Source organism: Triticum aestivum, chromosome 2D (genome assembly GCF_018294505.1).
Source record: "Triticum aestivum cultivar Chinese Spring chromosome 2D, IWGSC CS RefSeq v2.1, whole genome shotgun sequence".
Lineage (NCBI taxonomy): Eukaryota > Viridiplantae > Streptophyta > Magnoliopsida > Poales > Poaceae > Triticum > Triticum aestivum.
In genome coordinates, this window is record NC_057799.1 from 609642156 (window position 1) to 609655724 (window position 13569).

The window sequence follows — 13569 nt, forward strand, 5'->3', positions numbered from 1 at the left end:
TGATTAGTTGATTCAGTCGAATCACACATGGAACAAACAAGATTTCCTGACCATTTCCTTTTTACCGTATTATCCCGCGTTAAGATGGCTTTACGATATGATTGCGACATGAAGATTTTAGTGTTAAGAGGACCATGAGCTTTCCAAATCTACTTATTACTAGCTCCAGCACATCTTTCTCAAGCTATTGGTAACCAGTTTGGTGGAAAACTTGCCGTATTTCGCAACGACCAATTAACACAATCAAAGACATTTGTTAGAGAATTTTCACCTGCCCTATGGAGGATTCCACACCGCTAATTCTGTTGCTCCAGGCTCACTATGCTACGAAAGTTCAGTAAAAAATTCTTACCACCGGCCTCAGCAAAACTACAAGGCGAAGCAAAATGTCATGAAGCTGAGGAACTGATCCACTAGAGGGACCCCCCTAGCCAAGCATCATGCCAAAAATGTATGAGGTTTGCCACTGTTTAATGTCACTTTTCTACCAGACATGTACACATCTTTAACCTTCATAATTGATTTCCAATAAGAAGAATCTGAGAAATCTAGGCTTCACTGAAGCCACCGTTTTATTCCAGAAATATTTGGCTCTAACAATAGACTGGCACAAGACAATATTATTCTCTGATTTCCACCACCAGTTAACTAGTTGGTTGATGTTTTGCTTTCTCAAGACAATAACACGAAGTCCCCCCTTATTCTTAGATTTATAAATCACTTTCCATTTAACCATATGATATATATTTTTCCTTAAACTCCCACCTTCCCAAAAGAATTTCCTCCTAGGTTTGTCCAGTTTCTTTAACGAAGTTTTATTCAGCATGAACATACACATGAAAAAAGAAAGGGATACCAGTCAAGCTAGAATTGATGAGAATAACTCTACCTCCAGAAGAGGAGCCACCTTTTCAAATGTCCAACCTTTTCAACATCTTAGCTAGCAGGAAATGATAGTCAATAGTCTTAAGCTCAGGAAAAAAATAACAGGAACCACTAAATATTTCATAGGCAAGGAACATATCAGCATAAAATTCAGTAACACTATTATCAGCCCCAATAGATAAAAACATCAAAAACATAAAGCAACAACTTAAGGTTTTAAGCTTTCTCAGGGTCATGAATAGTACATAACACGTGTCATCCGCATATTGACAAACATTAACCCCATTATCAATCAAGTCCGGAGCTAAACCCACAAGAAATTTGTTTCTGAAGATGAAAATATGAAGAAAAAATGATAGCAATGGCAGGCATGCTGAGCAATCTTCAAATCATCATTAAGAAAATACATGGTACATGGCCGGTTCGAAGAGCCACCACGTTACCTTCGAGAACGACCATACACGTTGCAACGATCTCCACTGTGCAGCTCTCCAAATTCAGAACAAGACATGTGCATTCTATCCGATCGATTTGGATGTGCAGCTACATTCATGCACCCGTGTCACAATAGTATGATAATATCTACCGGAGCTGATCGGTGCGTGCATGCATGACGCCGGGTCGAACTTCGTTGCGTTTCCTCACCGCTGCGCAAGGTGTCTGCTAGACGTTGATGCATGCCGTCCATCTCCCAACCGGTAACGCGCGCTCTTGCCCCACCAACGGGGCCCTTCGCACGTCCATGTAGTGCACATGTTGCCGACAACCATGCATGGATTCATGGAGGAGAGGAGAGCCGAGAGCGCAGCCTCAACTTGGTCACAGCTCCTCCTATCCTATCCATACCCCCATTGGCCTCTCCCGCGCGCCTATAAATTGGCTTCGTCGTCATGGGTATCTACCTCATCCATCACACAAGCTAGCTACTAGCTACTAGAAAGTACTTACTGCTCAATCGGTCGATGAGGGTGTCAAGCATGGCGTCCAAGGGTCTCGTTGTGTTTGCTGTCCTGCTTGCTGCGGCTTTCCTCGTGGCCACAGCTGAACAAACTCGTGAGCTAGCTAGCAGCGCATCATTAGGCTAAGAAACCTGTTGTCCTACTAATCACATGAATACCGTTTTTGTTCATGCAGAGGCCAAGAAGGAAGAAACTAAGGCCGGTGTTCAGGGTTACCACGGCGGCGGCAGCGGAGGCGGTGGCTACCATGGCGGCGGCGGCGGCGGGGGGTACCCTGGCCACGGAGGCGGCGGCGGCGGCGGGGGGTACCCTGGCCACGGGGGCGGCGGCGGCGGCGGCGGGTACCCTGGCCACGGTGGCGGCGGAGGCGGCGGCGGCTACCCTGGCCACGGTGGCGGCGGCGCCTACCCTGGCCACGGTGGCGGCGGCGGCGGCGGCGGCTGCAGGTACCAGTGCTGTGGGCACGGGCATGGTGGCTGCCGCTGCTGCGCAAGCCCCAACGAGATCCCGGAGCCCATGTATCGGGCGGAGGTCCGCAACTAAGTGCCAGATGCTCCACACGGACGTTGCTACTTGCCTGCACGTAGTAACTACTCGTATATGTGGTCAATAAGAAGGTAGGTGCATGTATGTATGTACGCGTACGTACAGATTGCACAGTTATGTTTATCCAATAATACCAGAACTCTGTTCTGATCGTGTATTCACCCTGTAAGACTTCTCTTTCTTGCACAATATATAATACATGCAACTGTCATGCATGTTATAATAACAAAATATCATGACTCTTGTTCGAAACCGTATACTAACTCGTATACAAATCCGAGGTATAAAATTAACCACATATAGTTTTGAGAGCGCAGCCGTCTGCGACGTGAGGTTATGTCAAAGAACAGTCTTTGATATTGTTTTTTAGGAATATATTTCGAGGTTTAGCTAGGCTTGCCCGAACACACCTCTCCAGCGATGATGTACAGAAAGCAGCACAAAGTGGCAGTAGCGAGCACAAATTCATTCACATCACAAAGATAATACAAAAAAAAAGCATTGAGAACGATTACAAATATTTTTACTGTGCACATAACGCAATCCCGCCAAATGTACTACTCCCACCGATTTAAATTACAAAGTTGTACTAAAACTGTATCAATTAGTTTGAATCGAAGGGAGTATCACAGTTCACCTCCTGGTCTTGCTCATTTTTTATTAATGGAATTCGGCATGTGGTTTGTATGATTTCTCTAAGAAAGAATTCGGCAACATTTTCTTGTAGTACATTATACATTTGTGTCTCATACACACAGAACCACACCAGGTTCTTCCTTCCCTTACTCTGGTCGGAGACAGGTGCTACAACCATGAAAACGTTTCGGGCCATCAGTTAATGTTTTTCTAAAGTTTTCACTGAAGTTTGTACCAATAGGCTTGCCCTAATCATGGATAGGCTTATCTCTAGCTAGTAAGTACTTCCCTCCGTCCCATAATATAAGAGCGTTTTTGACACTACACTAGTGTAAAAAAAGCTCTTATATTATGGGACGGAGGGAGTAGTAAGCAGTCTGCTTCATTAAGGGTGCTATATATTACAGAGAGTGTAACAGCTCATGAAGCCATCCACTCTTTGGCTAAATCCCATGACAAAGGAGTAGTGCTTGAACTAATTACGAGAAAGCTTTTGATAGAGCAAATCTAGATTTCCTTGTTGAGCTGTTGGAACTTATTATAGGCTTTGGCTGTAAATGGCCAGATTGGGTCCATAAAATGACTCATGATGGATCCGTAGGTGTCCGGGCTGAAACTTAATAGTGAAGAAAGTGGCCTTTTTAACTAGAACTAGACAATTGTCCGTGCGTTGCAACAGGAATATAAACATTCTAGTAGATTAGCTGATGACTGCGTGTCTATTATTATATTGATGCGCTAAATCTTAGCAAGTTTTTGTATGCAATCGCCATGATTTACCTGCCATTTTATTGTTAGACACTTATTTGATAAGAATTTAATTACTTACCAAACAAAATGTGGTTTTTTTGGGAAAAAACATGAGACAATAGATTCTATTTTAGGGAGAATGGATGCGAGAAAATCAGAGATGAGAGAAAAAATCAAAGAGGAGAAGGAAAGAGTAGAACATATATAAGGAAGGTTAGACAAAAGAGACGTGAAATGGGAACATTACGTTCTTTTTAAGTAGTAGAGAAAAGTCTAAAACAAGGATACCTCCCCCCCCCCCCCACCCCCCGCTCTTTAATCAGATTGTTGATGTCAGCAACTACTATTTACAAGAGTAACTAAATTGCCACATCATATGTACACGCTTTTTATTCTGTCTTAATGCTTTCTTTCCAAACACTCTAGTCCTCCTTACATGTTGGAGATCGAACTGGATATGTACATAATCTGTAATGGTCCAACAGTTTTCTCCCCTTTCCGGCTAGGGAATAACCCCCCCCCCCTCCCGCCCTCAGGCTTCGCTGGCGAGCCTGTGGATTAGCCTTTCCTCTGGCTGCCCATCCAGCTAGTGGTGGCGGGGAGGGAAATCTCAGTGCCTTTGCTCTGGCTAGTAGTTTTGGTGAGGGTCCTCACAGGTGCAATGCTCGGGTGTATGGCGGCGCTTCTTCTTTGACTTTGTCTTCCAGGCTCCGAACCTCCTTGAGATCGTCCATCTTGACGTAGTCGATCGAGCTTTGGCATAGATTCTCGGGGTCTCCTAGGGGCTGGGAGGTTAGGGTTTACCGTCGTATGTGTGCGACAACAAGATTTGGTGTCAATTGCTTCAGATCTATTCAAGGGTTCACGTGCATGAAGACTTCCTGCCTGTCATCAACAAGGTCAAGCTAGCTCCGGTAGTGAAGCAGTGATAGAAACGTGTGACACCTGACTTAATAGGAATGATAGACTACTCATATCAATAAGGAATTCCTTCTTTCCCGGGTGCTCATTCACAAAGAACTCCAAAGTTAAGTGTGTTTGGATTGGAACGATTTGAGGATGGTGACCGACTGAGAAGTTGATCCCGAGTGCACACGAGTGAGGACGAAGTGCGCAAGAAAGACTAGTGTTGGTCTGTGGGACCAATTTAGATCCCGCCGGGCGTAACAGTCGGGAAACGGTGGTTGTGGTCAGGGCATTATAATTGGTATCAGAGCCGACTCTTGTGGTTACACAGACATGTGCGCGCCAGGTGCATGGACATGTGGCATGTGTGGCCCGTCGTGGCACATGACATGACACATGAGCCGGACTGGACGGACAAACGTGTGCCTAGAGGGAAAGTTCCTGTGGGCCGACAAGGACGACGGTTCTTTTGAGTGAGGGTGTACGTGAGAGCCTGGCGTAATAGGAATGATTGACTACTCATATCAACAACTTCTTTCCTGGGAGCTCATTCACAAAGAACCCCAAAGTGAAGTGTACTTGGTTTCAAGCGATTTGAGAATGGGTGACCGGCTGGGAAGTTGACCCGGTTACGCACGAGTGAGAACAAAGCGTGCAAAAGAGACAAGTGTTAGTCTGTAGGGCCGGTCTAGATCCCGCCGGACGTAACGGCCGGGATCTGATGATTGTGGCCGGGGCGTTAAAAATGGCGGTAAAACTTGGAACAAAGTTATAACTTAGGGTAAAAAATGAAATTAACTCTAACAGAAAATTCAGAAAGTCAAGAAACATACAAGTGTATTATTTCTTGCAACCAGCGAGCGAGCGAGAAACGCAAGTTCAGATAAAAAGTCGTAAGTTTCATCGACTGAAACTTAAAACTTACTGTATTCTCATGCGAGATTAAACTACTTTGCAAATCACGAAACAATCGAGCGACCAGGCAGGTCCGGTAGATGGGGGTGTGTGGTACGTGGCCTTGGATAACGATTTCGTAAGTTCACTGTGCGTACATAAGTGAACGACGGGGAGATGATAGTGGGCTAGTGGCTGCTTCAAAGACTACCCACCACGTACGAACGTTTCAGCGATGCTCCACCTCCGGTAATGTACCGGTTTCCAAATGCAGAAGAAGATATCCGATCCAGAATATGCTCTCGGCTGATTTGGATGTACATGCGTCCGTGTCTAACTTGACCCACAGCTGATTAATGAGATTGACGCGTTGCGTGCATGCAATGGAAGACGCCGGGTACGACTTTGTCGTCGCACGAACGGTGCCCACCTGCACCGCGCATAGTCCAGTTAAGTCAGAGGCTGGCGCCATTGGTAATCCTGCAGATGATGCGAGCTTAGCTTGCTTGGATGCTAGATTGCTGGGATGCATTAATGTGTACCGTCCACCTTCCAACCACCACCGCTCCACGGGGTCCGCGTTGCCGACGACACCCAGAGACCCCAGCGTCAACTGGCTCACCTCACACTCACTGCTCCTCCCTAGCTAGCCATCTTATCCAAGCCCTCCATTGGCCTCTCCCTCCTATAAATTGGTTTGCTCTGCATGCTAATCTATATCCTCCATCACACTAGCCACTAGAAGCACTGAAGAAGCAGAGGGTGTCAAGCATGGCGTCCAAGGGTCTACTTGTGTTTGCTCTCCTGCTTGCTGCTGCTATCCTCGTCGCCTCAACTGAACAAACTCGTGAGCTAACCCGATACTGATCTTGGAGTACTTTTGAACTAGCAGGAGTTAACTGGTCGTCATTAGGCTAGGAATCTTGCTTTGCTGCGTGCTGCTCCTAATTTCAATGCACAATGTTTTTCTGTTCATGTAGAGGCCAAGAAGGAGGAGAAGAAAGCCGGCGTAGAGGGCTACGGCGGCGGCGGCGGCGGCGGCTACCCCGGAGGCGGCGGCGGCGGCTACCCTGGAGGCGGCGGGGGAGGCTACCCAGGCCACGGTGGAGGAGGAGGCGGCGGCTATCCAGGACACGGTGGAGGAGGTGGCGGAGGCTACCCAGGCCACGGTGGAGGAGGCGGCGGCGGCTACCCGGGCCATGGTGGAGGAGGAGGCGGCGGCGGCTACCCGGGCCACGGTGGAGGAGGAGGAGGCGGCGGCTACCCGGGCCACGGTGGAGGAGGAGGCGGCGGCGGCTACCCGGGCCACGGTGGAGGAGGCGGCGGCGGCTACCCGGGCCACGGTGGTGGCGGCGGCGGTGGCTACCCCGGACACGGCGGAGGCGGTGGCGGCAGTGGATGTCAATGGGGCTGCTGCGGTAACGGGTACCATGGCTGCCGCTGCTGTGCGCGCGCGGACGAGGTCCCGGAGCCCATGTACCGCGCGGAGGTCCGCAACTGAGCACACGAGGTGCAGCCATGCATACGTACCTACGCGTGCGTGCAACTCTGCGTGACGTTGCTCTGCGCACGTATAGTAAGTTGCTGGTAAATATGGTCTCTGATAAATAAACTGCGTACGTATACGTACGAGAGCCCGGTTTGCACTTTGCACAGTGGTGATCTTGGAGAACCCACCCCTCTGTGTTCTTGTATGTAATTATGTATAAATACCCCACTTTATATGTGTTCTCCATGTACTGTATGTATCAATTTCCATGTTTACTGTTATGGGAATATGTTATTGTGCAATAAAATCACAGAGGAATATAGCCAAAGTTCTACACGGTGCACTTAATTCCTTCTGTATGCGAGTATTTGACAAAACCCTACCACATTAGGGGTTGCCGTCCCACAAAACTACCACATTCAAAAAAGTGACTGATAACTATCAATTTTTTTAATTTTGTGACAAAAACTACCATTTTTGAAAAATTGTCAGTTTAGACGATTTAAACACGTTTATGACATGCGGGACCCACCTATCAGGGCCGACGTGGCGACAAAGTCAACTCCGTTTATTTTGACCGTTAAGCTGACCGTTATGACAGGTGGGGCCCACACATCATTCTTCTTCTTCCTCTCTCTATCTTTCTTTGGCATTTTACCAAACACGTCTTGTGCATGGGAGGGAAGCAGGTTAACTCCGGTGACGCGCCCGCCGTGAAGATGCCCCCGCTGCTCCTGACTGAGGAAGATGGTCCACAGGACGCCCCATCGCACCCAGGACGACAGCGAGGTGCGCGCCTCACCTGCCGGAGTGCTTCGCCAAGGTGCTCGCGCTGCAAGAGTTGCTCGCGCACTCGGCCGAGCCTCGTGGTAGGTGGGAGCCTCGATGTCGCGTTCCAGCGGAAGGGGAGGAGGGTGTTGCGGAGCTCCGGCTCACAGCGGTCGTGCAGGAGGCGAGAGCGAGGCCGGAGACGGGTGCTGCTGCTTGCTGCCGCTGCTACTGCTCCTATGCTGGAGGATGTCGTGGTGGTCTTTTTGGAGGTGGCAGCGAAGGACACGGCTCTGATGGCCGAAAACACGGCAGTGGCCTGCGGCCTGCGGCTCGGTGGCGTGGGCTCGGAGTTTGAGGAGCGACTCCTGGAATACGCCGTGCGCGTCGGAGAGATGCAGGAAGCCGTCGATGAGGCAGTCGACGGTGTTTGACCCGCTATGTAGTGCGGCGAGGGCTCCGAGATGAGCAGGAGCTCGGCGAGCACGGCGAGGCGGTCGAGGCCCGTGGTGCTGTTGCTTGCAGCCGCTGCTGCTGCTCCTTGCCGCTGACCACGAGCTCTAGCTCGAAGGGAGGGCGGCGGCAGCAGGGCCTAGAGCTTGCATCACCTCGGCTTTGCGTGCAGCTGCGCGGGCTTCTCCTCTGGCACCCTCTGGCATGGAAGGCCACCGGAGTGCAGGGCGACAAAGGCCACCAGAGCATGAGGGGGCGGCTGGGCGCCGGCTGAAAGCTGCACAGGATGATGCATAGGAGGTGTTTGGAAAAATGCCAAAGAAAGATAGACAGAGGAAGAAGAAGAATGACGTGTGGGCCCCACTTGTCATAACGGTCAAAATAAATAGAGTTCGTGGCCCCACGACAACCCCTAATGTGGTAGTTTTTTTGTCAAATACCCTCTGTATGCCGTATTTCAATGCTGCAAAGAAAATAGAGGAAAATAACTGACAAAGAAATAACAACTTGTTATAGAGATCTTTTTTTTTGCGAGAAAATTTTCAATCTATTCATCTTCAAACATGGCAGTACAACGAATACCAGAAATAATAGAAATTACATCCAGATCGGTAGACCACCTAGCGACGACTACCAGCACTGAAGCGAGCCGAAGGCGCGTCGCCGTCATTGCCCCTCCATCGCCGATGTCGGGCACAACTTGTTGTAGTAGACAGTCAGGAAGTCGTCGTGCTACGGTCCCGTAGGACCAGCGCACCAGAACAGCAACCGCCGCAGATGAAGAATAACGTAGATCAAAAAGATCCAATCCGGAGACACACGAACGTAGACGAACAACGACGAGATCCGAGCAAATCCACCAAAAATAGATCCGTCGGAGACACACCTCCACACGGCCACCAACGGTGCTAGACGCACCGCCGAAACGGGGGCTAGACGGGGAGATCTTTATTCCATCTTCAGGGAGCCGCCGCCGTCTCATTTTCCTGAGTAGGACACAAACCCTAGCAAAACTGAAAGAAACGACTAAAAAGGAGCCCTCCCGCCGGCCCTTGCCCAGATCCACGGCGCCCCCATGACCCTGGGGCCACCGGAGAGAAGGTGAACCTGTGGCGGCGCCGGCGGGAGGCAGAAACCCTAGCTTTTTTGTGAGGAAGAGGAGGTGGCGGCTAGAGGGACTCAATCACCCGCCCCATATAGAGATCTTTTATTCAAAGACTTCAACCAGGGGCGTGTCACGTAAGTGAACGAAGACCACTGATCAAGCGCACTGTAGGGACTTCTAAAGTATAACATAACTATTGCAAGAAAATAGTATATCATAAACTAGAGGCGTATTTATTAATGCAGAGGCAGAGGATTTCAACCTCTTTTTCGAAAGGGAAATTGTTGCAGCCGGACGACCGGCTATGTTTTGGGCCGGTCGCGGGCTGACGATGCGCGTCCATGTGGACCCACATCCAAATCAGCCACGCATATCCTTTCAGCTCCCATTCTTATCTCTGTTCGTTCTTATCACTTCATCGTCTTTTCTCTTTTCTCTCTCCCATCGTTCCCATCTCTCTTCTCAAGCGACTGATAGGCACGCCTCTCCTCGATCCGCCAGCTTGCTTCTCCGGCGAGCTCCCCCGCCGCTATAACCTCGTACCCTCCATTCTCCTCCCCCCTCCCACCTCATCGACCCTCTCTTTCCCGCTGAAGGCTGCAAGGGGCGGATGGGTAGATGCTGCGCCCAGCCACCATCCCTGCAAACGGCGAGCTCAAGCGACACAGATGATGCAACTAGCTCCGAGGGTTGCTACAACCGGCATCATGCGGTGCTACAACCAGCACTGCGGGGAGCTGGAACTGGCTGCTCCAGAGCTGCGACGGCACGCCGCCGTTTGCTGAAACCGGCACTGCGGGAAGCTGCAACCAACTTTGTGAATAGCTGCAACCAGTAGTCTGCGGTGCTACGACCAGCAGAGGGCAGCGAGGAGAGAGGTATTTTTTTGCTGGAACCATGTATCGATTTTGCTACAACCTGCAATTTTTTTTGCTGGAACCATCGATGAGAACAACACGACGAGGGAGCTGCATCGTTTGTTTTTGCTGGAACCGTAGTTCATTTTTGCTGGAAGCACTATATTTTTTTGCTGGAACCAGTTTTTGGTTTTGTTGCAACTGACCACCGGAGTTCTTTTTGATTGAGATGTGTTTTTTCGCTGGAATTCGGCGGTGCAGGTCGACCACGGCGGCGAGCTAGGGGCGGCAACGCCGTGCTATGTTGAGCGACGCAAATTACTGACCGCGTTTGACAGAGCTGCATCCGGCAAGGAATGATGCTGGAACCACTGCGAGATGAGGAGGGCGTGCGACGACGGTGGATTCGAGCAGCGGAGAGAGGCGGCGAGCGGTGGAGATCCGGCGGATCATGTCACTCATCCATGGCACTCGTGCCCCATTGCGTGCTCACGTGATTTGCAGGGGAAAAGAAAAAAAGGAAAGTGTATGATAGGGATGAAAGAGTCCTAAATCTGATGGCTAAAAAGTGTTTAATCTGACGTACAGGGTACGACCGGCCCAAATTTAGGCCGGTGCGCCGGCGCCTGGCGCTGCCCTTTTCGAAAGAAGGGGTGTGTAGCACTACTAGTTTGTCTTCATTGGGTCTCTCAAAGAAAATAAAAACGTTGTTGTTGGTCGGACACAAAAGGCATTCACCTACCCATGCATTTTTGCGTCACCACTCTTCCATTGCGCAAAAATAGGCCGCTCGGACTAAAACTCAAAATGGCAATGGAGGAAAACCCGATTGGGTAATGCCTCTTTTTTCTAAGTATCGCCAAACCACAAGCTCGTATGTCACCGTCACTGTCCTCGTCCTTGGTGGCGGATAAATCTTTCATTTGATAATATGGTGCTGAAAATGTAACATATTCAACTCAAGTAGGGAAGGAAAACGGAAATGAATGAAACCGAGTATTTTCATCTTTTCTTACGCTTTGTTTGGATGTCTCCATTGGAGAGCTCCGTATTGAATTGGTCTGAATTCCAAATCAGTGAGGAAACTGAAATGGCACGAATACGAATTCACCTGTCTGGTTGTCCAGTGAATTGGCCCTTGAAATGCCTATGAGATTTCAATACCAAATCCTGTTTGGATGACACGGCGGATCCAGAGAGAGGCACAGCAGATCCAGAGGGGGCACGAACTAGAGGTCCCGGGCCGCCGCAGACCTCCATCTTGGTCGCCGACCGGCGCTGGGATTGGATGCGGTACGGGGATTGGACTCCGTACTGGTATGGGGAAGAGGGAGGGGGAAGAACGACACCTACGCAGCCGCCGGTGCTCGTGGTGGTCGATGTCGCCGAGCTCCTAGGTCACGGCCGACCTTTCTGTTTTCGTGGTCGCGGGAGGATGAAGGGGTACGTTTTGCGGGCGCTCGCGATTTCACCCCAAATCGGAGCGGTACCCCTCCGAAACATGGGAGGAAGCTTTTCGTGGGAGGCAAAATGGTTTGGAATTGCACTTTTGTTTCCAATACGAATTCGTTGTCCATCAAAACGACTGTATTGCTGCTACATCAATACCAAATCCATTTCCTAGGCTCCAATGGAGACATCCAAACACAGTGTTAGTAGAAACGTCTACAACTATATATGGAAATTTAGGAAGCAGATATTGCCGAAAACGAATACTAAGTTAATTATATGTTGCGAACATGCATAAGAAAGTAAAAGGTTGCTTGAACTCAAAAACGTCTAGAGCATACAGACAAAACACAACCTTACCAACAAAGTTGTGCAATTGCACAATGAAGAGAAGGTGCGCCAGTGAGCATGTGTGTGGGATATATAGGACTATGAGGCATGTAGTTAGAGGGGTGAGTATCACGACAGGATGAGGGATTAGGTTTTAACTGGATAGGTTTATGCTGGACTAAAAGTGCAGTTGGCCAAGCCGGGTAGGCCATACAAACAAATGATCTCTAGTCGCCTCACTTTTCACCAACTCTATGTTACGTCTGCGAGCGTCTTATGGATGACCTTTCGCCTAACCGCAATCAATTTGCCCGGCCCATTTAACACGTGCATTAACACAATCAAATTGACACATTTTCAAAACAATGTCATACATTAACTCATTTAAATCAAATTTTAAGAAAACCTCAATCAAATTGACTCTTATAAAACAACGTCATGCATTAACTCATCCAAATCAATCGGCACTTTCCCAAAATAACATCATGCATTAACTCATTCAAAACAAATCTTAACAAAATCGTAATCAAATCGGCACTTAGTGAAAACAATGTCATGTATTAACCCATTGGTATCAAATCTTAAGAAGTCCCAACTAAATCTAAACTTTTTTTGCCTTCCACTACTCATATCCAAACCAAATCAAATATTGCCTTCCTCTAATCAAAGTTGGCCGGCCCATTTGATGCGTGCGCGCGGTTTCATCCTAGTTCGGCCGAACTAGGGAGGGAGGATTCCTCCTCCTAATTCGGCCCATCTCTACCATATATGTGGGGCGCCTTCTTTTGGCCCACTAGGGGCTGCCCCCATGGGCCAACCCAAGAGGGGCTTTTCTCCCAAAATATATTTCATAAGTTTCCGGAACCATCTGAATCCTTTTGAAGTATTCTATATATAGACTCAAAACTTTTTTTGTCATGTTATATCTTTTTAGAATTTCAAAACACGCCTGAGACATCTGGATCCATTAGAAACTCTTTATAGTTCTCATCTTAATTACTACCCGTTAAGCGTGTGACCCCAGAGATTCAGAAATAAGCAGACATGACTCGAAACACTTTCCGGTCAATAGTTAACAGCGGAATCAGGATACCCTTGATAGCTCCCGTATATTCACAAAGTTCTCGAGTGAACCTTTTGTTTATGAATATCATTCTCATTTCTTCGTGATACGTTACATAACTCGATGTGAGATATTATTGGTATCCATGTGATCAACACTTTGATCACTGTAACGGTTATCCTCGTTATCGGTTTTTTTCTCTTTACTCGTTACGTATTCTGATATCCTGTGATTTTAATCACATCCGTCTGGCCAGACGATAATGATACTGTATACCTACTGGGCTCACAGAGTATCTCTCTATCGTTTGGGGAGCAAATCCCGGCATTGAACTATCTATACAGAGACATACGTTTTCGGTATACCCATAAGTTACTTTTATTCACATCCAATTACGGAGTGAAATTTGTTAACCCCAAAGTAATGATCTAACATGTTAGTATACGATATTCTCATGGTCTAAGAAAGTAGGTAAACCT

At 48.5% G+C, this 13569-nt stretch overlaps 1 protein-coding gene across 1 annotated transcript; it reads left to right on the plus strand.

The window, feature by feature from the left end:
• The first annotated feature begins 1689 nt into the window (after positions 1-1689).
• LOC123056040 (probable H/ACA ribonucleoprotein complex subunit 1) lies at positions 1690-7393 on the plus strand. Its single transcript, XM_044479803.1, has 4 exons — positions 1690-1938; positions 2020-2384; positions 6312-6423; positions 6557-7393. Exons 1-4 carry the CDS (start codon positions 1848-1850, stop codon positions 7075-7077), a joined length of 1089 nt encoding a protein of 362 aa, XP_044335738.1. The 5' UTR covers positions 1690-1847; the 3' UTR covers positions 7078-7393.
• The last annotated feature ends 6176 nt before the right edge of the window (positions 7394-13569 follow it).